The sequence below is a fragment of the Mytilus californianus genome, unplaced genomic scaffold (assembly GCF_021869535.1).
Source record: "Mytilus californianus isolate M0D057914Y unplaced genomic scaffold, xbMytCali1.0.p SCAF_4, whole genome shotgun sequence".
Lineage (NCBI taxonomy): Eukaryota > Metazoa > Mollusca > Bivalvia > Mytilida > Mytilidae > Mytilus > Mytilus californianus.
Window position 1 is genome coordinate 30,282,907 of NW_026262690.1, and position 27,972 is coordinate 30,310,878.

At 31.9% G+C, this 27,972-nt stretch overlaps 1 protein-coding gene across 3 annotated transcripts; it reads right to left on the bottom strand.

Annotated features, from left to right (window-relative positions):
• Positions 1-3,480: 3,480 nt before the first annotated feature.
• Positions 3,481-21,540, bottom strand: LOC127739452 (uncharacterized). 3 transcript variants are annotated; one of them, XM_052251237.1, is made up of 3 exons: positions 21,373-21,540; positions 14,697-14,784; positions 3,481-4,958 (listed from the first exon to the last, which is right to left on the bottom strand). In XM_052251237.1, exon 3 carries the CDS (start codon positions 4,913-4,915, stop codon positions 3,548-3,550), a length of 1,368 nt encoding a protein of 455 aa, XP_052107197.1. In that variant the 5' UTR covers positions 4,916-4,958; positions 14,697-14,784; positions 21,373-21,540; the 3' UTR covers positions 3,481-3,547. The 3 variants fall into 3 exon arrangements, with proteins under 3 accessions (XP_052107197.1, XP_052107196.1, XP_052107198.1); XM_052251236.1 differs by lacking the exons at positions 14,697-14,784; positions 21,373-21,540 and adding an exon at positions 11,210-11,448; XM_052251238.1 differs by lacking the exons at positions 14,697-14,784; positions 21,373-21,540 and adding an exon at positions 7,023-7,161.
• Positions 21,541-27,972: the final 6,432 nt, after the last annotated feature.

Consider the following 27,972-nt stretch of genomic DNA (forward strand, 5'->3'; position numbering starts at 1 on the left):
AAAATTTCGAGTGTAATATTTTTTCAACGTTGATGTTGCTGCGTATTGTCAAATACTTTTTTCTTTATTTTTGGGAAATTCAGAAAAAAAAAGAAAAAAAAATTGTTGTCCTCTTTATTTATTTATTTTTTATTTTTTATATATTTTTTTTTTTTTTTTGACATTTTATTTTTTTCTTTATTTTGGCAATTTTTTTATTTTTTTATTTTTTTGGCACAATTTTATCTATCCCGGGGTGAACAAGGGTGAGGTGTTATTTACACCGGGGTAATTAACCAATCAGATTGCAGTATTTTTGCTGCATAAGAAATAATGTGATTTACACACAAAAAAAGAAGTTTTGTGGCTTTATCTGCAGAAAACAACTTATTTGTCATTGAGGTACATGTAGGATAGGTGCTTAGCAACATGTTGGGTCTTTAAAGATCGATGACGCATGTGTATTCATAGACCCATTCAGTTTTTAATTTTAGTTTAATTCTAATTATCAACGACATCACTGCCCTAACTATATGAATACATATTTATTCATTTTTTTAAGTAACACGGAGGTACAAAATTAAAGTAACAGAACTGTTGGTGTATTGCCGTTCTGATACATTGTAAAAAAATACCAGCACAGAATCAGGATCGCCCAGCATCGGTCAGGACCAAATCACCAGCACAGAACATTCTCTCGCAGGACAACCTTACCCAACGTGTTAAATGTATTACATTATTGAGAAGGTGTTTCTAATTTATATAATTGTACGAAAACAGAGGTTGCAACTTTCTCAGAAATGATTGACCTTAGACAATTTTGGTTGTTTCCTTTAGGCCCTTTTTGTTGTTAATCCTATAAATGGGTTTAAGCATTTTGCTTCCCGAACCTTTGGTCTTTAGCGTCCTTGATGAAGATTATTCGAGAAATACATACAAAGGGTATCATTTGCAAATATACTGTTGCTCTTCATTCAAAACTTCACAATAACGAGCGAAGAACAAAATAAGTCTAATTTCATAATACTGTTTTTTTTTTCCGTTATGGCACGTTTCAGTTTGTTCTATTGTTATAGAATGGATAAAGTAAAATCTTTTTTTTTTTTTTGCGAAGTGATCAACAGTAAAATTATTTACTCTGTGAAAAATCACCTACAATTTTACTGTTTCAATATCTTCTTATAATCGGCCATAGTATTATACGCATCTAAAGCAAGTTACTCTAGTACAGCATGGCCAAGATCATTGGAAATTCGGTGTCCCTTTGGAATTTACAAGATTTTTTTATGTATACTATATATGTATGCTCTTTAACTTTATTCACATATCACCGTATAATTATACTGTATAAGTTTAAACTTTGAATAAACTTTGATATAAATCAATTTGCGACGAGGATACTTTGTTATTTTGGTTATTCTGCACGTTCTAGTAATCAATAGATCTAGTTACAGATACACTTGACCATTTAACTGAATAAGTCAATACAAATCTATCTAGTAATTACACAGATTTCAAATTTGAAATATTAAATCATTTGGATTGATTCCAACTTGTCAAGTTCAAAAGACTTCAGATATAATTTTCGTGTTTGACCAAGTATACTAATACCTTAATACTAATTAATGGCAAAGCCATGAGTACTATATGTTGTTAAAACAAACATTAGTTAATTTTGTATCTTTATTTTAACCTTTACATTTTATAATTTAAACAATTGAGATATCTAGATACCATTGGAAAAGACTATTTTTATATTTCTTTATTTGTTGAGAAATGTTTAAAGTCTTAACCTTTATTTTTTTAAATTTCAAGTTTATGTTTTAATTGTATATTATACTGATATGAAGAATACCTTTTGAGCATGAAAATGAATTTTGTTTGTAGGTGACATTTCAAAATGTTCTTCCATAATAGTTTTTATGCTGTGATGTTGTTGCATCTTCGATTTAACCTCTGGTTTATTTTTTCTGCTGTGATATTGGGGAAATGACAAAACAGAAAAAACGAAATGATTTATAAACCATAACAGTTATAGTATTTAATGATAACTACAGTAATTAACAAAAACATCCGGACAATACAATACCTTTACTCGACTCTTCTGGAAAAATAGACGTTAGAACATCAGCAAACCACAACAAATAGTACCTAGTCTGTAATTTGTTTATATTACATCATAGCTGTGCTCGTGCTAGGGGCCGTCTTGAACGTTTCTTGAACTTCCAGTGAGGTGTACGCTTTTGCTCCAATTACTGGCCTCACCACAATGAAGACCATAAATAAAGGCACTAAAACGTATCATTTATACTATACAAACATAAACACATTCTCTTTCTTAGCATATTTCGTTTAAGATAATTCTTCGAATCTTTATGTAATAAATTTATTTTCTTAATAAAGAAAATTAAACAACTTTTGAAAGATATATTCCAATGATGACGAATGAAAGAGAGTCTGAATTATGTGCATTACAAGTTTGGCAGTCGTATAACGAATGCCTTTTTGACTATGCTGTCGACATGACCACAAATAAAATAAAAGGGTTATCTGAAACCGTAAATCTAAGGGCAGGCAATAGTATGGTTATAAATATAAGAGAGAAAAAAAGAAAACTAAAACTGATATCGATTGGGCAATAAAAGACTTAAAGGGAGGACAGACAACGCCATGATCAACAGAAAAGAAAAAACGAAAAGATAAACAACAGTCCTAAAAACACTACACAGGAAGCTAAAGATTGGACAATATTTATTCATTGCTGCTTGTATAATATCCAGTGACAATTATTCCATGTATATTCAGGACGAGAAACTATTATAAAATAATACGATAGGTAGATTCTGTAAGGTGGGATGACAGGGATGAAGTGCGGAAATTTAGACTGCCATTGGAAAACAACGGTGTGTTGGATAGGGGCAGAAATTTTCCCTTGCAACAAACCACGTACGGATCTCTCAAAGAGTTGTTGCAGGGGTTCTCTAACGCAAATGATACTCTCTCTACACGAGTTATCCGATTTAACGTCCCCATTCAGACCTGACGTGGCTGTGTGTTTATACATCACAGCCAAACGGTCGCCACAATTTGGCAAGGGAACTGGAAGAATATGCAGCGGATTACTTATGTCAAATCTGGTGACAAGTCATAGGAACATAGACTTAAAAATTGATACTATAAAATAGACATACCACCTGTGGTCATCTGTGATACCATTGAAAAATTGTACAACGGTCAACCAAGTTGTGATATTTTGTGTAAATGTAATTAACTTGACGCTATTTATTTCATTTCTTATTTAAAATTTAATATCTAAGTTTTATTTTCATGGAATAATCTGATATTTCGGCGAATCTTTGTAGTGTTTTGTTTGAGTTTATTTTTTATATATTTTGGTATTTCATTCGTAATTTTACTTTTCACATCTGAGATCCCCTCGCAATAATCTATATACATTACCTTTTCTGTATGTCACCAGTTGACAATTTAAGAAACTTTCAATAAATTATATTAATTTAATATATGTATATATATATATATATATAGATACTAACACTTTTTTTCTTATTTACACAGTATACATTGACACTGGGGGACGTTCAGTCACGGGGACAGTATAACTAATACTTTCGTTCGTCGTTTGGTTACGTTGTGCTGGATGATAAATGTTATCTTCATTGGGATTTTTTAACAATTCAAGTTTTGCTAGCCAGTTTTTATAAAGTTCATATGTTGAAGTGTTTGATGTCATCGTTGGCACAGCCCACTTTTGTTTTGTTATAGAAGTACCAAACTTATTCATGGCAGACGCACATGGGTGTAAGTTATGTGAAACTCTTTTCGGTCGATTTCCAGCAGAGTGTGATGATCTCATTCCCTGAGGTGGCAATTTCCAACGGATTCCAACGCAATCTAATTTACTTTTACAAGGTTTTGTAAAACTTACTGGTTGTGCATTAGAGTCACTCTTGAAACTCTTCACTGACACACTGTCAGGCGATTGCGATGTATAATACGTAGTAGCAGACCTGTCATCTGTTTCGCGATCTAACCCGGTCCAAGTGACCCGAAGGCCTTTTTTCTTTTGAGATTTTTGATCCTGCTTACTACTTACTGAACTTCCATCCTCGCTGTTGAGGTCGGAATCTTTCATAGACAATGTCAGAATTTCATATTCTGGCATATAATACGATTTTCTTAGAATACTTTTCTCTGGACATTGCTTCTCGTTAAGATGATGATATTTATTATGCGGTTGAAAGAGTCCCATATGTTTGAAATGCTTCACATATGTTGGATCTTCGTTTTCATATTCTACGGGGAACATATTGAAATTAGACTTCAGCTCCTTTCTTTGTTTTGCTGAATCACGTGACGATGTCCTTGATAAACTTTCTCGGCGGGTTTCGTCATCTAATGCAGTACTAGTATATGTCGTAGGCGACATTTTCAATGTTGGTAGGGATGATACTTTTGAGCTGGTATTTCCAGATCGACCTCTAATTTGAGATCTTATTTTATCTTGGTTTTTTCTGAGATATTCTGATTGCCTTTTCATTTGTTCCTGTCTCCTCACCAACTGCTGACTCTGATTGTCGATTCGATTGGCCTCCATTTGCATCTCGTTGTTAAGTTGTTTATTAAGATGGTTAAGTTGAACAATATCTTTTAGACTTTCTCGTCTGAGTTTGTTCATTAAACCCCCGTTCACTGCCACTTCTCCTGGTATACCCTGTCTTAGTTTCGCAGTAAGACTATTAGCAAGGAGGTTTTTATCGACTTTCGATTTTCTGTTTATCAAATAAACGTCTTCTTTGACGAATTCCTCAACCGTATAATAAGTCTCTTTCGGTCGTTTCTGTTTTTGTGAATGATCTGATTTCGGTTCTGAAACGCTGATATTCTCCTTCTCATCAGAGATTGAACGTTTCCTCATCTTGATAGTCGTCTGTTTGGTCCACGAAACTGAAACTGCTAACCTGTAAAAAGTCAGTAAATAACATAAATCTACTGTTAACAAAACGGAATTCACATGATACTGAAATTATCCAACCAGTGCTCGAAACCAAATATAAATTCCGACAGTATTAAATGTCGAAAAGTATTTAAGTTAGAATTGATGTTTATTGTTTCTTTGACAATAGAGGTATATGTGTTAGAATAATGAGAGGTTAGTAAAAGGTAGGATTTTATTATTTCAGATGGGATCGAGTTAATTCAGTACAAGTTTTCATTGAATTAAAGAAAACTATAGAATTAATTAAAAGTGATAAGTATGGGATTATATCATTTTTATAATGCTTACACCTTTAAAATAACAGTGGCTGATCCAGAACTTTTTATATAAAGGGGGCACTGACCGCCATAAGAGGGGGCCCGCTACAGTCATGCTTCAGTGATTCCCTATATAATCAACCAAATTTTTCCCACAAAAGCCCCCCCCCCCCCCCTGGATCCGCCTATGAATAATTCTCCATTATTCACTTCATATTTATATTACATGTTTTTCTGTATTTCAGTAGAAAGCATTTTCATTTTGCCAGTAGACGCATATTTTTAATGAAAATTGGTTATGAAATTATTCACTTAGTCTGGATCATAACTTTTACTATAGTATCTACCAAGTAAACAGATTAATGTCTGAATTTCATAATGAACAGTTAGATTTTAACAACTTAATAAGATTAATGCTCTAATGACTGCAATCTTATCAACACATTCATACAGAACACCTTAACAGGTAAAAACTAAATTGTATATACTCTGGGAAATATCAGCAAATAAAAAAAAATCAATTGGGTTGTTTATCTTTCTTTTGCATTGATGTTAACAGTAAAACAATGAACAAATGGATGTTTTACTGCAAAACAATGAACAAACGGATGCTTTACTGCAAAACAATGAACAAATGGATGTTTTACTGTAAAACAATAAACAAATGGATGTTGTGTTAAAGTAAAAAAAGAGCTAAAAAATACCAAGGGGGTTATTAAAGACTGTAAGTCCAAGAACAACGGAAAACATTAGGACCAAAAGAAACAAGACAAAAAGACAAACAACAGTCAACTAAAACACTTCACAGAAAACAAAAATTGAACAACACGAACCCCACTAAGAAACCATGTGGGGGACTTAAATGCTCCGGAAGGTAAAGTCACACAGTGGACGGAACTGTGTATGGTTGGATGTGTTTCTGTTGCACATTGAAAGGAATAGCATATAGAATGAATGTTTAAGCTCCAGGGGTCAATCAAGGACTATGACCTGAGGTGATGAGAATTAAGTTCCTTTTTGGTGCTATGTCCATACGCTGAGCTTGATATTCAAGAAAACAGTCCACACGAAAATGTGTCACCTTACCAGGACACGATCCGACCGGTTCTTGCTCTTACCCGTGCATGCCACGTGCTTAGTTGGAAATCAGCAAATACCAGTTTTAAAGTCTTCAGTTTGCACGATCTAGGATCAAATCTACGAGCAACCTCATTCGAAGCTAGTTCATTTTTACGAGATTACCAATCTTTGCATATTATTTTAGCACGAGTCAAGGATTTTATTATCTTTTTTAAATCACTTAGTAAATCCTTGAATGAGTTGAATTGTATTGTGTATAATCATTATTGATAACAGAAAAAATAGTGATGAGAAAAATAGGCATACACGTATCCTCAATAGATAATTTTTGGAAGAAATAGGAAAACAACAATGCATATGCTTTTTCACATTCAGCGACTCAATTGATAGATAAATCCTAATTCATTTTCAAATTTATGGTGGAAGATAAAATAAAAAGCCTAAACATCAATTCATTGAGAACCAAGATGCTTGTGTTAGGAAATACCATAAAAAAACTATGGAACATGTTGATGGGTTTGTGAAATGACAACGATTATATGACATGTGGAATATATATACAGTACCACTACAATCATGCACTTTAAAAAATGATCGCGATAGCGGTTTTATTTTTGATATGACATTTATACATGAAATTTTGATGCAAAAATTTCTCTTACGATTAAAAATGTAAAAACTCAACTTACTTGTCGGATCTTATGTTTTAACAATTGTGATATATATTATCTATCCAATACATCTCTATATATATACCCGAAATCAGATCAATGTTACCTCCTTATCTAATCTAAAGTACCCTTCAGAAAGCCAGTGATCTTTAAACGACTTATTGGTACTTATCTATCATACTATCCAATCGGTGCAGTCGAAACACAGTAATAAATTTTTAAAAGTCGATGCAAATCAATCACTGTACTTAAAACGTACAAACATATTGTGTACTTGTTACACTCAGTGAAGGTTATATGTCAGTAATGTGATTAATTCTATACGAGATGAGTGTCAGAAGAGCGATGTCCTCTCTTTATTAAATGCACTTGCAAAATATGGTTCCATATCTTTATTTAGATATGTTTACATATGCATTGAAATAAAATCAAACAATTTATCATGTTCTAGTAAATACAATAAGACATCACAACTATATGGAAATCAACAACCCACAATATACAATGCAAAGAATTTCGTCAAAATGAAGTCCAACAAAATAGTGCAAGTAAAATGTAATAAGACAAAATACGCAAAATAATCAAGGAATACAGTTGTTACTTATATCACCTAGAGCAGACGTCATATTTTATTTACAAGAACCAAGTCTGCAATACGATTTGGAGTAGAAACTTAAAACTATATAGCTAGATCCTTCTACAGAGACTCCCATCTCAGTAGGAAATACTGAACATTTGGTAAATATTAAAATCAAACTGATTCCATGCCAAAGTGTAAGCATGGACTTACGACATCCTCAATGAACTATTATAGTTCGTCGATACAAATGTAGATATTTTTCTCATTGTTGAAGGCTATACGGCGACCTGTAGCTGCTTATTTTTACGTCTTTTGGTCTCTGGTGAAGAGTTGTCTCATTGGCAATTATACAACATCTTCTTATTTTTATTTTAAACAAAGGTGACACCAAATTCAGGTAATTGAAAGGAAAAAATAGCAGATGGACTGATAAGCATTCGTAAAGGATTCCGTGGAACCTTTTTCTCGCCTGCGATTGCTGTTGTCAATGTAAATGTGTAATGTTGACTGCCAAAAACTAAGTCCATGTGTTAGAAATATGAAAACTATTTACAAAATCATACTTTTTTCTTCAGATGCAACTCTTTGATCTTGAATAAGCTTCTGTCCAAGTTTCATAACATTTCATGAAGGTTTTGTGAAGTTATAAATGTTTAAATTTTTTTTTATCTAAGACTGAAAGTAAATGTTTCCTAAAAAAATAGAATTCCATTTATCAGTTAAAAATGGAAAAAGGAAAAAATTGTCAAAATGTTCAAAAAGTTTCATGAAATTCTCTGAAGATTTGACGAAGTTAGTGATGCCTTATGAATGTAACTAAAAAAAAAGTTCACTTACCAATAAAATTTGGGAAAATGGAAGAAAATGTCTTTAGAATTTTGCTCTGGAGACTGTTGATCATGAAGAAGCAAATGTCAAAGTTTTGTAAAATTCCATGAAAGTTAAACAAAGTAATTGATGTCGTAAAAACTTTAACCCTACACTGTATTTCAATGTAAACTGTAAAAAATTATCACTAAAAAAACGGGAAAATGAAAAAAAAATTTTTTCCAAATTTTGCTCTGGATACTTTATTTTTTATCATAGATACCGGTAATCTTCTGTCCAAGATTTGAAAAATTCCATGAAAGTTTACAAAAGTTATGATGTTACAAACAAAAACTTTATCCACAGACTAAACCTAAAATGTTGACACCGCCGACGGAATGTAGGATCACTATGTCTCGCCTCCGCGACAAAATGTCGCAGACCCGACAAAAGAATGCTGTCGACCAAATATTATTTATTATGGTGACACGTGTTCCCACTAGACACTTGAGACAATACCAACGCGCATACAAACTTTATATGTTTCGGAGTTTAGTGTGACGTCCATTTTCGCTGATTTAGTATACATTATTGTTTAGGGACCAGCTGAATCCCGCACACGGGTGCGGGATTCTCGCTGTGTGGAAGACCCATTGGTGGCCTTGGGCTGTTTTCTGCTCTTTGGTCGGGTTGTTGTCTCTTTGACGCATTCCTCGTTTTCATTCTTAATTACATTTAGACGCTGGAAGGGCTTTAAAAGAAAGACCATTTGGGCCAACTTAACTAAAGAATCTAGAACTAAATGATTTGTATGCCCCACCAACGATAGTAGAGGGGCATTATGTTTTTCGGTCTGTGCGTCCGTTCGTTCGTTCGTTCGTTCGTTCTTTCGTTCGTTCGTCCGTCCGTTCGTTCGTTCGTCCGTCTGTCCAGCTTCAGGTTAAAGTTTTTGGTCAAGGTAGTTTTTGATGAAGTTGAAGTCCAATCAACTTGAAACTTAGTACCCATGTTCTCTATGATATGATCTTTCTAATTTTAATGCCAAATTAGAGTTTTGATCCCAATCTCACGGTCCACTGAACATAGAAAATGATAGTGCGAGTGGGGCATCCGTGTACTATGGACACATTCTTGTTTTAATCATACATATACCAAAAAGGAGCTAGGTTATACTAAAATATCAGCTTAGTTATTAATAGGTGTACGTGGCGTCCTTATACAAAGTTCACTCAATTTCTATGTATTCTGCGTTACAGAAATATGTTTGAAGCAAATAAGATCAATTAGGTATGTTATTTCGTTATCCATAAGGTCGTGACATTTAGGTTATTTTCTAATCAACATGTTCGATCAAATTATATCTGCTAATATTTGTCACCAGGTGTATGGAATATAAATGAAAATACTATAGAAATTCAAACATGTCAGTCTGTATTATTTAATACCATCGTCAAATTTGGAATAGATTATCCTTCATCAGACTTTTCATATAGTATAATACAATATGTTAAGTTGTGATATGGTATATCCCTGTAGTAAATAGGATGTTTACATTAAATTGTTTAAAACCTAAACATGGACGCTTGACTGAAGCCTCTGCTTTGTATTAAGTGGTCCGCTATGATTTAATTTTCGACAAAAATCATTTTTTTGCATACACCGTATTTAACGTGAGGCCTTTTCGTCTGGTTTTTTTTTACAACGAATATGACTCATACTTTTGCCGGGAGAGAACCTACTGCAACTTATTATTTAGTAATATTTTCTATTGGGTATCCAACTCAACGAAATAAGGAAAAACATTTGCGAAATAACAGGCATTCGAAGGAAAAAAACTAGAAGTTAAGGCGTGTATTAAAGGTGAACACTTTAAAAAAAAAAGTGACAACAAATGGGGTTTCTAAGCATTTTTTTAATGCATTGCCTAGAAAAAGTAAAAGGAATTAAAATTATGAAAGACAATTAAAAATATGAGTAACGAATACTATTGAGACGGAAACCTGGAATTTTCTGTTAGAAAGTCACTAGTTTAACGGTCATTAACATGTTGGGGATTAAATTGCTAAACTTATATTTCAATTTTAATAAACCCTACTCTATTGTTATTTCCCTTCTTTCCGGCATATTTGTCATCAAAATTGATATTCACTACCGGACATACATTGATTCCACGATAAGCTCTACAGGCATTAATGAACTGGTTATAAGACAAATATGTCAACGAAAACATCATACGTACATCCATATCGGAATTAATATAGTTTCAGTATCTTTCACCAATGATACAAAAGAAAAACAAGGAAGTTGATAAAGAAGACGGATATATAGTGATGGCGTCGGTGGATTATTTGGTATTTGTAGATTGACATTTTATTGTCTAATAAGAGACTACCTAAGTACCATACTTAACAAAAATGAACAATATGTCAACTCGTAAAACGAAATCCTTGTGACCTTTACAATACATCAAGAATAACCTCGACTTTCTATTACTTTTACTTTGATTTATAGCTAAAAGGTCAATATAATATTCAACACCCCGACATTGTCATGAATTTGGACTGTTTTGGACCTGTTAGCATCTTTCTCCAAAGAAATGGTTCTTATAAGACAGGATTTTTTTTATAAACCAACTGTATACAAAATATTAATTCTATTTAACTTTGACCGTTATGAAAAAGGCCAAAGAGATATTCAGATATGAAACAATGGTCGATTTCGTTACTGATAATGTAAATATAGATAAAATGATTTCATATTTAAAAAAGAAATTGAATTAACATTATTAAAAAAGAAAAACGAGAAAATAAGAACCTACCATAATGACAATTTTCAATCTGGACGCCATTTTTGGTGTAGATATATAACGCTTTCAGTTCCAAGTGTATGGTATTTCAGCAAGGTATCCAATAACATTAATTGTAACCTTGATGGTTTTAAAAAATAGTATCTTCTTCCATTTAAATATTGTTAATAACCTTATTATCAACTTATCTCATTGAATAGGGGCAACCATAGGCAAATTTGTTCTTATGTATTCGAGAAAGAATAAGTAATAGTTTTATATGCTTTAGTCGTCAATGTACAAATATACATGGGTTTAACCTTGATGTATGTAAATATACATTCTCTATATTCAAGTATGCTTTGTTGGTTTGAAAAAATGACACTTAACCAATTAAGGTTTAACAAAGAATACCATTTCAATATTTTACTTCTGAAAATTTAAAGTCTTATTTACAGAACAAACTTGTTAAATCCTAAGGTCACCTCTAGAAATACTTCTATGTTTTATGCATTCAAGTTTTTATTCCACTCGACATGACTTATGTAGTTTGATACAAAGAATTTCAGGAGATTTGCTGAAGATATTGGGACTGGTTAAAGATTTAAATCTTACTATGCCATTGGAATAAACTAGCTACACCAATTTCAACAACAAAGAGAAATATAGTAAAATTACACATATAATCATATACGTATTTGACAAAACATTTCAATTCATGTTATATCTAAAATGTTAATGTGATGTTTTAAAATGTTTATCTTCACACAATCTCAATATAGACATACATTATTTTGTTGAATAAGTAGCCTAGGAATAGAAATCAGGGTATGATTACTTTTATTTGATACTCGATTGGTGGCTATTCAGCAAACTTTAAATTGACAAATATTAATTGACAATGTATGCAACATTATCTGGTAGATAACAGGGCAGTTAAAAAATTCTTCAAAATTGTCTACAGAGAAGCCATTTCAAACGTCTTTCTAGGTGACAACAGGGGTCTTTTGGAACAAAATATCTTAGGACTAAAATTGATCTATGAATTTTTTTCTGACCTGAGAGTATATTTTTTCGTAAGATTTGTGTTGGTGGAAAAAGCTACGGATATTTCGATATGATGAAACTGTAAGCGGAACATTGAATTCTCATGAAAATATTTGCAAAGTATGGACATCGTTTTTATTAATGTCTACTTTTTTTTTATTCATGGTGGTTACTTTTTTTCTAAGATTTAACTTGACATAAATCAAAGAAAGTAAAATCCCAGGCACGACTTAAAAACCAAAATGAGACAATTTTTTTTGTGGCGAGTGAAAAAGAAAATGAAAACGCGAGGATCTAATTTATGTTAGTTTTTATTCATGAAACTAGGTTTATTTTATTGGTACCATAATAATGAAGGGCTTTTCTTAAGTATAGGTAGAGCATATATCCTATTTTATGATATACATCCAGATTCTCTCGAAACAAAATAACCTAAACTGAACGATTGGACATCACAAGGTATCCTTCTTTGATTTCAAATAAAATCTAATAACATAGATTATTTAATGTAAACTTTAGTTAAACGTCCCTTTGCTATGTGTGCGCTAGAATGCATCTAGTTGGTATTATAAATGTAGTACCTGAAGTTACTTTTAGATTTCTAGGTCCATTTATAAAAAAAAGTCCCATCCCTATTTTTGTGCTTTGTTAATTCAATATCAGGTTGACGTATACCCCGCATCTATACATTAAAACAGACGTATACCCCGCATCTATACATTAAAACAATCTGAATTACTCAAGTTGACGTATACCCCGCATGTATACATTAAAACAATCTAAATTACTCAGGTTGACGTATACCCCGCATCTATACATTAAAAACAATCTGAATTTCTTACAGAGTAAACTGAAAATTTGTATATGTTCTTGTATGTACATTCTGCTATCTAAAGGCTAAAGAAGTTTAAAAGGGGGGGGGGGAGGTTTGAGTGCAAAAAAAGTAGTTAAACCCATCCATATTCATGTTCATGTTCATGTGCGTGTCCCAGGTCTGAGATAGCTGCAGCGATTATATTTACTCATATCTTAATAGTTTTGTTCTTTAAAGAATTTTGTGTACACACTGAAAGCAGCAACTTTAACTAAATGAACTTGTGAATGACGGCAGTTCGAATTCCTATTTCGATCATGTTACCCACCGAGTTATTAATGTTAATGTAATAATCTAAATTAAGAACCAGGATATGATGAGATGAATGGTGATTATCCGAAGTCATATAACATAAATATTCTTAAATTGTCAACAATGTCGTCATACCAAAAAAAAAAACCAACTCTTTAGAGATTTTGATAAAATCCAGAGCTCTGGGTCAAATCTTTACCATTATGAACCTAAGTTAAACTGAATAGAGTCAAATAAGAACTATTTTTATTTGCATTAACAAGTGTATTGTAAATTTTAACATATAGAATTAAGTGCGTTTTGAGTGACCAGAGAAAATTATAAGTATGGTCAGTGTACGAGAAGCTGAAATTGCAAAGACACAATAATGGAACTAAACGAATCCTCTTGATAAGAAAAAGCACACACCCATCATTCATTGATTGTTGGGGAAATCTACACACGGTACTATGGCTAACAATATAGGGAATAAAAGAGAATTATTACATAGAAATAAGCACATCTGGAATTACCAACAGCATTAATACAATGAAAGAAATCACTATATTTGTAACCTATTGAGAGGGCGTGAACAGAAAATTAATAAATCTTATTTTCACAAGTTAGCAAGGCTAAAGAGCATTGTATTTTTTTTTAAGAAACCGTTGTCGATTAAATGAAATGCCGATCAACAAAAATGATCGTAATACTGTCGTGTTATTCGTTGTTTGTTAAGAGGCAACCAAATGTGTTCAAGATACTATATGAATGCTTGCTAATTATGTTACATAAATATAATTCATTATTTTCATGTAAACAATACTGTTGAAAATCTACCATAGTATATTCTATTTATAGTATATTCTTATGTAGCTGTATATTAATGATCTAAAAAAAATAACAGTCTGCACCTGGTGAAACTTTTAGATATGAGAAAAATTGGTAATTGCATCCAAAATATGATATTATTCAAGATTTTGACCATTTTCAGTGTATTTCATATGTCAGTATCGGCTTCCTTGGAAGCACTGGCTACCATCCTAGCTACACAAAAGTATTTTCTACAAAGAGATGGGTGAGGTACCAATTTTTACTATAAATTTATGTTGGTCCATGAATCTGGTCAATATTTTCCAATAAAGAACTATTCCTTTGGTCTAATTCAGTTTCATCGTTGAATTTCAAAATTATGGTGCGAATTGTGACAGTATATCTCAGGTTGATTCCATGAGCCATAAGTTTGTTCATACTGTATATATCAGATATTTTATATGCTTTGTAGAAAAAAACGAAAGAAAATGATGGGTATATCTCATAGAGACGACAACGTACACCACAACATAAACAAGCTACAAAGAAACAACATACCGTCTATAACAATAGGTAAATATCTGTAACTCTAAATCCTCAGAGTCCAGTCAAGCCGTGAATGTATTTAAAAAATACCTTCAAACACCTGCAATTAGCAAAAACAGTTAATTAATGATATGTTGTGTGATAATTTGTTTCAAACTTTTTGTCTTAATATGACCATTTATGTAAAAATAAAAAACGACTAATTGTCTACCGTCAAGAAAAGGTTCTAAATAGACATTTGGGGAAAGATGGGGAGCCATCAAAGACATCAAAAGACACTATAGTGTAAATGTTCATGGAAATACGTATGTTGTAGTTAAAACTTTGATTTTGTTTACACTAGTTTTTACATGAAATTGAAAACTTCGTCGATCTTGGATGACTTAATACAGAAATCAGGGATTTTTTTTTAATTGTAGAAGCACACACAATGTACATATATTTGAAAGGATGACCATACTTGCAATCTGAATTTATTATCATTTAACAGTTATTGATTAATGTCATGCATATTTAGGTTGAGAACAAATTTAACATCAATCAAAAAGGTAGATTTTGTAAAGTGAGTGGACCGGGATGACTAAGAACGAAAAAAAATCATAGGCAACTGTGGAAGACTGAAAATTTTGGATAGAATAAGACATCTAAACTTGCAACAGTCGTCAAAGAGTTGTTGCATGTTTTATTTAACGTATTTCTACTTTACACGATACATCAGATTGAACTTCGCCAATTTGATCGGACGTGGCTGCGTATTTATACATCCTACACATACAAACAAACGCCTCCTCAACATGGGTTTTACTGACAGATGGGAGAATTCCAGGTGACCATATTCCAATACGACCGTCAACCCTAAGGGGCCAGAATTAACGAATGTCTACGTTTTCTGAGTTGTTTAAGTCTCGAGCATTATTGAAAAGACATGCGCATCTGGTGCAGTCAAATTGGTACCTTTTAATGACTCATGTATAAACAATTTGTGCAAAGTATACATAACCGAATTTTCTTGTTACCAAAACATACAGATTTTTTTCGATTGATAGCAAATGCATTTGCAGACTATCCTATCATAGTTAAGTTTTATTTTTAATTTACAAGTGTACTTGCTAGAGATATGTGTCTGTTGTGGCACTCAAGTTTACCTACAAGGTGTATAAGATAAGATAAGAATTTTATTAATCTAATCAAGAACCCATAAAGGGCATCATTTACAACAATATTAAGCACAATATGATTGGAAAAAAGAAAAACTATATCCTAATATAATACTATCATATATTGGACAGGATCAGAGCCTAACACATCATGTGTCTTACATAACATTAACAATAATTGCATAATAATTTTATATATTTTGTATCCACCTGGATCTTATTTCTAAACACTTAATTATATAATTGCCTAGGCACATAAGAGTTGGTAAATGCTCATTTGTGAACAGCCAGAAATATTTTTTATCCTTGGGTAATTCTTTAAAATTATTACAAAAACTGTTTACTTTATCCCATAATAATTTTCTCTGTTCGTTATATAAAGGACAACTTACTGTGAAATGGGTCTCATCTTCAATAGAATTTGATCCATGTGATAGGCAGTGATGACATAGACGCTGACTTCTCTCTATGTATTTTCTACTATACCTATCTTTCTCAATTTTAAGATCATGTGCACTTATTCTCAATTTACATATAGCTCTTCTTATATTAAAATCTTTAATTGATAAATAAGCCTCCTTTACGAAGTCAGTCTTGAGGTTGAAATAATTTTCTAATTTACTATTACCTTGTGATAAGGTATCAGATCTTTTGACCCCCAAAATGTTTTAAAACTGTTACAAAGTTTACATTTTACAAATTTAATTAATCTATTGAGCTTTGTATTCAAATTTTGTATATCAAGTGATTGAAGGACATATCTCATAGATGAATACCAACAATTAATGTTTCCTGCATCTAAAATTTTATTACAAACATAAGCATCATAAAGTAACCCATCGTCCAATTTGTTAAGCCTGTGTACATATTTTACCATAGATATAATGACAGAAAAATAAAGAGGAAATCTTGCAACCTCTGATAACACTGCCAAATTTGAGGCTTTTTTATTTACACCAAGAATATATTTTAGATACCTGAAATGTGATTTTTCCAAATAATCATTTATGTAAATTAATTCAAATAGATAATCACTTTTTTTCTTGCAAGCAGCAGAGTTAATCTTAAAGGTACCCCAGATTTCACTACAATATAATAAAATTGGTTTTATTGTGTGATCATATAAATGGATTGCAGTATCAATACTTGGATTACAAGCTGACATGGATTTTTGTAGTTTAAATTTTGCCTTTAAGGACTTTTTGAATAGCTCTTCTTTCCCCTGCTGAAAAAGACCACTGGAAGTAAAGACTATCCCTAAATATTTATATCTGTTAACACATTCTATAGCCTCATTATCTAAACAAAGTGATTCCTTCAAAAATTTTCCAGGCTTGTTAAAAATTAAAACTTTTGTTTTGGACAAGTTAACATCTAGACACCAATCAATACAATAAGTTTGCAGGTTATCAAGTCGGGTTTGCAGACCCTGTTTAGTGTTTGATAATATAATAATGTCATCGGCGTACATAAGACAATCAATTCTACGCCCATTGATATAAACAGCATCTGGACTCGACTCAAATCTTGGAGGCAGATCGTTAATGAAAAGCTTAAATAAATTTGGGCTTAGAACATCCCCTTGCCTAACCCCAACTAGCGAGCTGAAAGATGGCGTTAGTACATTACCCACTTTCACCGACATTTCATTTTTTCTGTACATGTCTTTTAAAATAGTATAAAATTTTCCAGATATGTTATTTTCCAATAATTTGTATCTAATACCACAGTGTATGACCCTATCAAAAGCCTTTTTAAAGTCCACAAAGCAAGCATAAATTTTCCCCCCTTTTCTGTTAGTATATTTATCTAATATGGTTTTTAAAACAAACATATGGTCAGATGTTCTGCTCTTTTTTGAGAAACCAACCTGACATGGATGAATTATATTATTTTTATCAAGATGAATGTCAAGTCTTTTATTAAGAATACTGTTAAATAATTTTCCAATGCATGAATTAATTGCTATGCCTCTGTAATTTTCAGGTTTACTAGGACTCCCTGCTTTAAAAATTGGACATATATAAGACAATGACCATTTGCGAGGGTATGTTCCAGAGCAGAATATCAAGTTAAAAAGTTTCTGCAAAACAGGTGCAAATATACTACCCCCTGATTTTAATATCTCGTTTGGGATACCATCTAGTCCTGCAGCTTTATTATTCTTTAGTTTATTTATAGCATCCAAAATTTCTTTTAGGGTTATTTTGTATATATATATATATATATATGGACTTTATTCAAGTTATGCAAAATAATTATAACGGTACATTTCTTGAATCATACAGGAAAAAAACGTATGAGAACATACGAATGACATGACAAAGGCTTATATAAAAATTCGGCATATGAAGACACATACTATGGACACATGTAACTACGTTATTATGTACAAGAGTAAGACTTAGTATAAAAGTAAAAAGCACCAAACATTTGCTTCAAAACATATCTGTAAACAAAACACAACATTACAACATTATAGATTTAATAATGTGTGTATGAATTATTTCTATTGGACCAACTCTACAGTTACAGGGTGCAGAGTAATGGTATAGGGACTACATTTAATATGTTCAATACCTATTTCATGAATAAACACCTGTATATTGTTTTAAATCGTATGTTGACCTCTGCAGGTCTTTTACTGTCGTTGGGTTACTGTCTTATTGACGTTTCCTTTTATTCACAATATAATGAATATAAAAATAAAAAGGTGTTTTATGATAATCAATGAGAAAATTATCCACTAAATACCAAAATGACAAGGATATAAACAAATAACGGTCATCGCGAAGTTACTTATAAAAAATTCCCCTCGCCAAATAAAATCAGTTATCAAAATATGGGTTTGAACTAACATGTACAACACTTTTTACTTCAATACTATCATAATCATGAACCGCAAAACTCTGCAAATGTAAGATATCAGTCAGGTATCATATTATTAGTAAAACGAATAAAGGTTATTTGATTGAAATCAACTTATGTTTTCATGTATTTCGATGACATAGATATAAGAAGAGTATGATAATGAGTGCCAATGAGACAACTCTCCATCCAAGTCACAATTTGTAAAAGTAAACCATTATAAGTACGGCCTTCAACACGGAGCCTTGGCTCACACCGAACAGCAAGCTATAAAGGTCCCCAAAATGACTAGTGTAAAACTATTTAAACAGGAAAACCAACTAAATCTATATAAAAAAACAAGAAACGAGAAACACTTATGAACCACATCAACGAACGACAACCACTGAACATCAGGATAATCTGTATTGATTTTGATATGTTCGTGAAAGTTTGTGAAATTCCTTAGCATTTACAATATCTTGACATATTTTCGTTATGAAATGGACAAACAATCAAAATCTGTATCCTTTGGAGGTGTACTAGTTGATATTTTAGTCAGGGGGAAAGTATAATCTATTTATTTCGCTTTGGACTAGCCTTCCATTACTGCGAGTAATCATATTTTTTTTATCCAATCATATCTCTTAGGTCGGTTCTTTGTGTTCTTTGTCGTATCAGTAATTGTTTTTGTAACGATTGGACAAGTCTAGCCCTTTTCAACTCCTTTTTTACAGTTTTTTTTTATTTTATTGTTGTACCGTTACACCACTGTCCGAAGTTATGGGAGGGTTAATCGCTTACAGATACGTTTAGCCTCGCTGCATTCATTAAGTACCCGTCCCAAATCAGGAGCCTGTAATTCAATCAGAGGTTGTATTGGTTGCTGTCTGCCTTAATTATTTTCGTCTATTGGTTTTAGCCTAAATCATGCCGTTGGTTTTTTTTCGGATGAATGATCCCGATGCCTTCTTTACGGTATTTTGTTTGCTTATTGTTGAAGGCCTTGCGCTGTAGTTGTTCACATCATTGTCCTTATGTACAAATTGTTTGTCAGGTTGTCTCTTCTATTAACAACGAGTATTAATACGAAGCCTTTTCAAATAACTTGGCGTAATTTTTGTATCGTATCGATTTGAATGATCTTTACATCGCGATGACCGTGAGGGAATTCCGATGTATTGCTATCGCCTAGATTTCCATTACGTAACTTTCGTTTGGGGTTTGTAACCGATCTATAAACATGATAAATACGCGGATATTAACGAGTGCAAAATAACATTCCTTATCGTTTTTTATAAATGCATCTCTTCAATGAATACTGATAACAATATTTGTGTTTAGAACATAAATTAATAATATGAAAATGTTTTGTCGTTAGATATATATTGGCCAATGGACGTTGCTAACTTCAACTACCAATTTTGTAAAAATCTTGAACTTCATCCAAATTATGTATTATTTTCAAGGCAGCTAAATTCAAGTGCAACATATACATTGAGCTGCAAAAGTTTCTTATCATCTACATCCGATTTCACCTGGATAGATGCACGCTTGATAAAGCTAGTTAGTCTAGCGAAATATTGCGTTTATTTTCATCATTTTGTAAATATTTTAAACATTCTTATATTTACATACTAAATAGTGTGTTAAAATTACATTGTTAGGCAATCTTTAATTTTATTTGTGTAATTGAATTAATCTCTGTACTGATTAATCCACACTCCCATAGATTTGTATGTCATGTGCTGCTATTTATAGGCACTTATATATATATATATATATATATATATATATATATATATATATATATATATATATATATATATATATATATATATATATATATATTATATATATATATATATATATATATATATATATAAGTAAAAAATCATTGATATTATTTAGCATGCGGAAGAATATCTCAAGAACATTTTGCGACAATCCCGCAAGGACCGGTAACTCTGCATGGAAGATTGTTTTTGCGGGAAAATATGAATGCCTACTCATATCCAATCTTTTAGAAAAAATCGATATTTTACAGAAGAGAGTCCACCATGCACTTGCACTGCACTCTTATTAGAATAGTAGAATAGAATGATATACAAATGGATGAAAATTATATATACATGTAACTTTTATATTTATATAATATATAACAACAAACCAGTGTATACTGATTTGTATCACTACAATATAATAGTTATTACGGTGATGTTGAATTTCCTGTCATTTATTCATCATCCACGCACGAACTTGTCTCAGTAAAAAAAAATCTCTGTACATTAACCTCAGTTTCAGGTATAGAGATGTGATTTTTTTCTGTGACAAGTGCTTTTGACAATCCACAAGAACTTTCAGTCATCCGATGTTCAGTACTTCAGTACTTTGATTTTTCTTGTGTTTAAATGTTTTTGGGAGATTGTCTCGATAACATCGGATTAAAGTTACCAATGTCAGTGTTCATATTGATTAGCCTTCAAAAGACCCCCTCTCTTACATTGATCCTTTCATACAGCAACATGATTTAAGGTTACGTTATATTTCTTTATATTAAGTATTTACCGTACAAGAGTTATACTAGTACATAATTTACACAATGGTGTTTATTTAAAAAAGCGAATATGACTGGTAAGTTATAATTAAACCAAAACAGTATTGCTTGAAGAAACAATGCTTACCTGAGGAGACTGAGTTATTCCGTACAACTGGCATCAATTAAATAAACTACACAAGTAAAATCAATTTTCATCAATGGTTAGTTTTATTCTACCCGTAACAGTCTTTGTTATCAACAAAACAGTATTAAGTTTAATATTGATTGAACAAGACGTCTGTGGAATTAAAAAATAAAAACTATTATTTAAATGAGAGAAAATCCTATTCGAAACTTACTAATGCTCTTAACAGACATGCTTGGATAAATAAAATTTAAGTAGTCAATTGCATTAAATCTTCGAACCCTAACATATTTAAATATATTGAATAAAATCATAAAATTTCTAGTAGGTGTTTAAATTTGTTATAGCTTCTGATTATCAGGTGTCCCGTGAGAAGAACATAACAATTTGGGTTTACATAATTCCAATTGTAATAACGGATAAGGAATTCGTCGAATGGTTGCTGATAAACACGAAGAATTATCATTTGAACAAAATTACTAAATAAACTAGATGTATTATATTTGTGAATGATCAACAAAATACAATAATACAAATATGAACATGAAATGTTATATGAAAGCGCATCTGTATGTTAGGCTGTCGAGAGAAAAATAATATATATAACCAATTTCGTAGAGAAAAAACAATGTACTGCACTTGCAATAAAACTAAATCTACCAATGTACAGTAGTATTAGAATAAAATGTTCTGTTGATAGACCAATGTTCTGTTGATAGACCAATGTTCTGTCACGATAAGTTCTATAGAAATACCATTATACAAAACTGAAAACAACAAAATAACTGTCTCTGGTGGATAGATGCCTTATTGGCAATCATGCCTCATCTTCTTATCTTTATAAAAGTATTTTGTGAAAAGACTTATTTATACTCACAAGACGATTGTTGGTATAAAAAGTTCTGTGGAAAGGTACCGAATACCTTGTTGCACTAGGATTGGTTATTTTTATTCATGTATGGTTTGGTCTAATTCTCAGTTTCAAGTGAGTATTGAACAGATATATCATGTTAAGGAGGGGTATTTGCGAAAAATACCAGTCGAGAGAATGTTAAATTTCGCGAGCCGTAAGGCGAGGGAAATTCATTCTCAAGACTGGTATTTTGGTATTTTGGTATTTTGGCAAATACCACGGCAGAGAGGGTAAAAAAGGCATATCCTTTTTGCATATACCCCGGCGGCGTTAAAAAATGAACAATATACATTTGATAACAGTAAATTGGTGAAAAATACACTGGCTATCAACCAATCAAAACCCATGATTCTTACATAAGGTGTAATTATTTCTAGGTGCTATCTCTTTCATCAAAACACAACAACGTACTAAAAATAAAGTAAACTGCTTTAGGTTCCACTTGAAAATACCTTACAACTATCAAAACCTCAACGATTAGCTTGCAATCGACCCAGAGTTTTATTTCTGTTAAAATTTAAAGAAATTAGAACAAAAGTTTTATTATTGAGACTGGACTAGCCCGTATTTGAAATAAATAAATGAATTTATAAAACCATATCCTCAAAGAATGATACAAATCATAGTTAAAAAATCCACTGATTCTGATACGGGGAAGTTCTTAAAAGGTCTTTTGAGTAACATTGTCTGGAAAGATACCCAGCGGGAGGGACAGGAAAGATCCTGAATAAATGAACCTAGTTGAATTGGTAGGTTTTTTTTTGTTTGCATTCATCAGCGATAAGACAAAGAATAATAATTTTATTATTCCAATCAAGAACCCATAAAGGGCATAATTTTACAACAACAATATGCACAATATGATTGGTTATTAATTGGTTGTATATCATATGATTTAACATATACTTTTATATTTCGACAGTTTGTGATGTATAACTACGCACGCACGACACCCAGGCCTTCAGTATTGGGGTTTGTTTATTGTAAAACTTTCAAGATTACGAATTAATTCTCAATTACCTGTGTTTATGAACACTAAGGACTTTCATATAATTGTATTTTACCTTTTCTAGAATTTAAACAGGAAAAATAAAAATGTGAAGATTGAAAATTGATACTGGTAAAAAGATATTTATATACGAATAAAATGAAATTGTATTGTATTGTATTGACAAATATTACAGCACAAATTACATTCGTCAGTGTGACTGTCAATCATTCAAGTTTCCAAAATTAAATATCAAAATGAGTTCCTAGTGTGTTAAAGTATATAACAAAAATACCGAACTCCAAGGTAAATGCAAAAAGGGGAAGTCTATAAATAACTGACAAAATCAAATGTTAGACTTTATGTGTACTGATTGATATTTTAGTCTTAGATACATGATTTTTTTAATTAGTTGTTATTGGCTTTGTACTAGCTGTCAGTAACTGCGAGTACTCTCAGATCTGTACTTTGTGTCTTTTTTTTTTTGCTGTGCAGTGGAGCTATAAATTCCCTGCCTCGTTCGGTCTGTGTTTTTTTTAGTTGTTTTTCTGCTTTGCATCGATCTAACAAGTTAAATGTTAGACCACTGAAAAATATGGCTTCTTCATGATTTTGATCCTATGTCAATTGAGGTGTTTGTGTAATGGCTGTTTTGACTCACCAACAAATCTAAAAAAGAAAAGGATATTAATAAATATTAGAAACAGAGGAATAAAGTGAATAATATGAAGAAAGAAACGAAAGAAAATTTTGAGAAAATATTATACTAGATAACGCTTCCGATTCTAAGACTTATTGGAAAATTATGAAGATGCTGATTAAGCCAAGTAGAGGTTCTAATAATTTAACATACCCCCATTAAAAAATATTCTTAATGATGAACGTTTCGAGGAGTTCGCCGATGGAGACGACGAGAAATGCGACATTCTTAATAAGTATTTTTGTTTTATTTCATCGGTAGCAGAAGTTGATGCTCAAATACCCGATTTCGACAAAAAAACTAACAATTTATTGAATGATGTAGTGATTAGTACTAGTGAAATTGTTGACATTATAAAAACTTTAAGTCCTAAAAAAGCGTCAGGCCCGGATGTCATTAGTCATAAGATGCTTAAAATTTGTCCCGAAAAAATTGCAATTCCATTATGTATAATATTTAATAAATCCTTGCAGCAGTGCAAGTATCCATCCAGCTAGAAAATTGCAAATGTTATAGCCTTATTTAAAAAGGGGGATAGTTCATTACCTTCCAATTATAGACCTATATCACTCATTAGTTGCATAGGCAAAGTCATGGAACGTGTTATATATAAATATTAATACACCGTCAAAATTTCATGTTTGGTTAAATTTCTTCAAAATACTGGTCTGGTCATCTGTTTTGTATATTGTCCTTTCATACTATTTTAAACCGCTAGGTTTTCTTACACATATTTCGATGTGCCCCGTGCTGTCTATGATTTGTTTTTTAGTTTTATATGTATTGTCTATCATTTGTTGTTTCGAAATTATTGGTCTTTTGTTGGGCAATGTATGACAAATATAAGTTGAAAAACCTCGCCCGTAATTATAAATTATGTAATTCATTGACCGCTCCCGACATGTGTAACTTCAAGGCATATTTTAGCGGCGATCGATGTCTTTCAAAATTACTGCACTTTTCTTGTATCCCTGGTGATTTCGACTGGAGAACCGTCGTACACAAGCATCGCACAAGTTGGCACTCCGAGGCGGGTGGGGAGCAAGAAGGTGAACTGTGGTTTATTTTTATCAATAGTGCCGCTTAAGTCGACGCTAGGGGCTGTCTTGACCTTGTTGTAGGATATGAATGATTCATTCATTGTTGAAAACCCTACATCAACTGTCAAGATGAAGAACAGGAATAAAAGCCCTGTTCATTGATAATTTTCTATGTTTTCTATGTATTGTGTGCGATTTTGTCCCATGTACATCTACTCCATATCCTTTCATTTTCTAATGTTTACAACCACTCACAAAGAAATAAGTTAATTTATGAGTATCAATCGGATTTTCTTCCTAAATGTTCAACGGTTCACCAACTGTTAGAAATATATAATTGCATATTGAACTCACTTGAAAAGAAAGAGATAAGTTGTTTTGTTTTTTGCGATTTCTCCAAAGCCTTTGATAAAGTTTGGCATGATGGTTTGTTACATAAAATGAAGTCTTATGGTATAAATGGAAATCTGTTAAAATGGTTTAGAAGCTACCTAAGTGATAGTAAAAAAGAGTGGTTATCAAGCAATCTTCTTCAAAACTTTGCAGAATTTCAGCTGGAGTCCCTCAAGGGTCGGTCCTTGGACCATCACTTTTTATAATATATATTAATGATATTGCAGAAAGACTTATTTCTCTGTGCAGACTCTTTGCAGATGACACGTCGTTCAGCTGTGCGGATCGTGATGCATTGCAGATAGAAACTGTGATAAACCATGATCTGGAAAAGCTGAACAAATGGTCCAAAAAATGGTTAATGTCTTTTAATCCAGATAAAACAGAAATTATGTTATTTTCTAATGTTGAAATCCCAGAAATGAACTTTATATTCAATGATAAAAATATACCTATTACAAATATTCATAAACATTTAGGGGTTACATTTAGCAATGATGCTAAATGGAATGTCCACATTGATAACATTATCTTAAGCACATCTAAACATATAAATATGCTAAGGAAGTTGAAATATAAACTGAGCAGAAAAAATTTAGAAAAACTCTTAGTTTTTATAAGACCTTTATTTGAGTATGCCAGTGAAGTTTGGGGTAATATTGGGGTAGGTTATATCAATAAACTGGAACAATTACAGCTCCAAGCTGCTAGAATAGTTACGGGGTTACCTATATTCACAAGCACAAGGGTTATTTATGAAGAACTTGGATGGGAAAAAAATTAAAAAAAATAATGTTCCAGAATATTTGACAAATTTAATTCCCCAAAAAATCCAAAGTATGACGGTCTATCCTCTACGCAATGGAAATGACATCATTGTTCCATTCTGCAGACTAGCATTGACTAATGATTCATTTATTCCATCAACCATACGTCTTTGGAATAATCTTGATGATTCAACTCGTGATGCGGAATAAATAAATACATTTAAAACTGAACTAAAAAAACTTGACCCTCAGAGTAACATATTTGTACCGAAGCAATATGAGATTGGAATTCGAAAACTGAATATTATTCTAACCCAACTTCGATGTTTTGCATCATCCTTAAACTATGATCTATATAGGGTCAATATTATTTCTGACCCTTCTTGCCGCTGTGGTGTTAATCGTGAAGATTCCTATCATTTCTTTTTTAAATGTATATTTTATTCAGACATACGAAATGAAATGTTTGAAAGTCTGCGCTGGCTTCCAAATGATTGTAAAATTAACATAGAACTACTAACCTCGGGTAGTTATCTTCTTTCTCTAGAGCAAAACCAAACCATTTTCAAAAATGTCTTCGAGTTTATTAAAAGTTCCTAAAGATTTCTAATTGTCTAGATAGCAAACCATGATCGCACACACATCATCATCTAAGTAAAAGTCTTCCTTTTTTTTGTATTTTTGTTTGTTTAATTTGGATTTTATTTTTTGTTTTTGTTTTCTAAATATTCATTTATTTATTTTTATATATTTATTTTTTCTGTATTGTTGTTTTCTTTATGTCTTCACTTTTATGTCTTTTGACATAAATCCATATATATTAAATAGATATACCATTCTATACATGCATGCTCATACATATATTTTGTATTATATTGCTATAAATGTTAAATGGAGAAGACTTCATAAGTCTGTTTGACTTGTGTCTTATCCAATTTGTACTTGAACAAATAAAATATGTTTAAACTAAACATATTTGAGTTCACAAACCAAACGTTATAGAATGTAAATAACATTCAAACTTTTGAAGGTCACATTGCACAATATTTTATACATGTAGTTCTTTTGGGTGACCTTACTAATGAATATTGGTGAATGATGCATCTGTGTGCAACATTTGCAGCGTTTGTCACCATTCTACAGAGCAATAGACAGCGGATTCCTCAGACTATTTGATTGCCTGTGCAGTACGCAAGGCGGTAGCTTTTCCGGGACAGGTATTGTCAGTAGGCTTAAATATAGGTCTGAGGATATCATGCCATCTGTTAGAGATCTGGCTGTATCAAAGAATGTAATTTGAATTTAGATATCTCATGACTAAATTTGTTACTTGAATGTATGTTATTGGTATGATTGATTAATCTGTCTAAATCCTCGTCCCTTATATTCAATTTCGTATCCACATCATCTATTACTTTAAACCAAAAAAAAGCGGGTTTTCGATAGAAGATCCAAGGAGGTTTTTTCCCCTATTTACTCATAAATATATTTGCATAAAAAGGAGCCACTTTGGTACCCATTTTAGATCCATTAATTTATAAGTAATGGTCTCCATTTAAGATGAATGTGTTGTTCTTCAGTGCCATGAGTGAGTTTATTAATCATGCACTCAATAGATTGAACTGTTATTGATCGAGAATCCCAAGCTTCTCTAGATGCATGTGTGCCATCTGCATGTGGAATATTTGTTAAAGATGGAGATGACATCATCCATAGAGACGAACGTTTTGTCTGCAGAGAGAGGATTAAAGGCCGAAAATTTCCTGAAATAGTCAAAAGTGACTTTGGTATGAGATGGT

Bases quoted from the DNA above. Each gene is read 5' to 3' on its own strand.
- LOC127739452 (XM_052251237.1), bottom strand. From the start codon at position 4,915: ATGAGGAAACGTTCAATCTCTGATGAGAAGGAGAATATCAGCGTTTCA.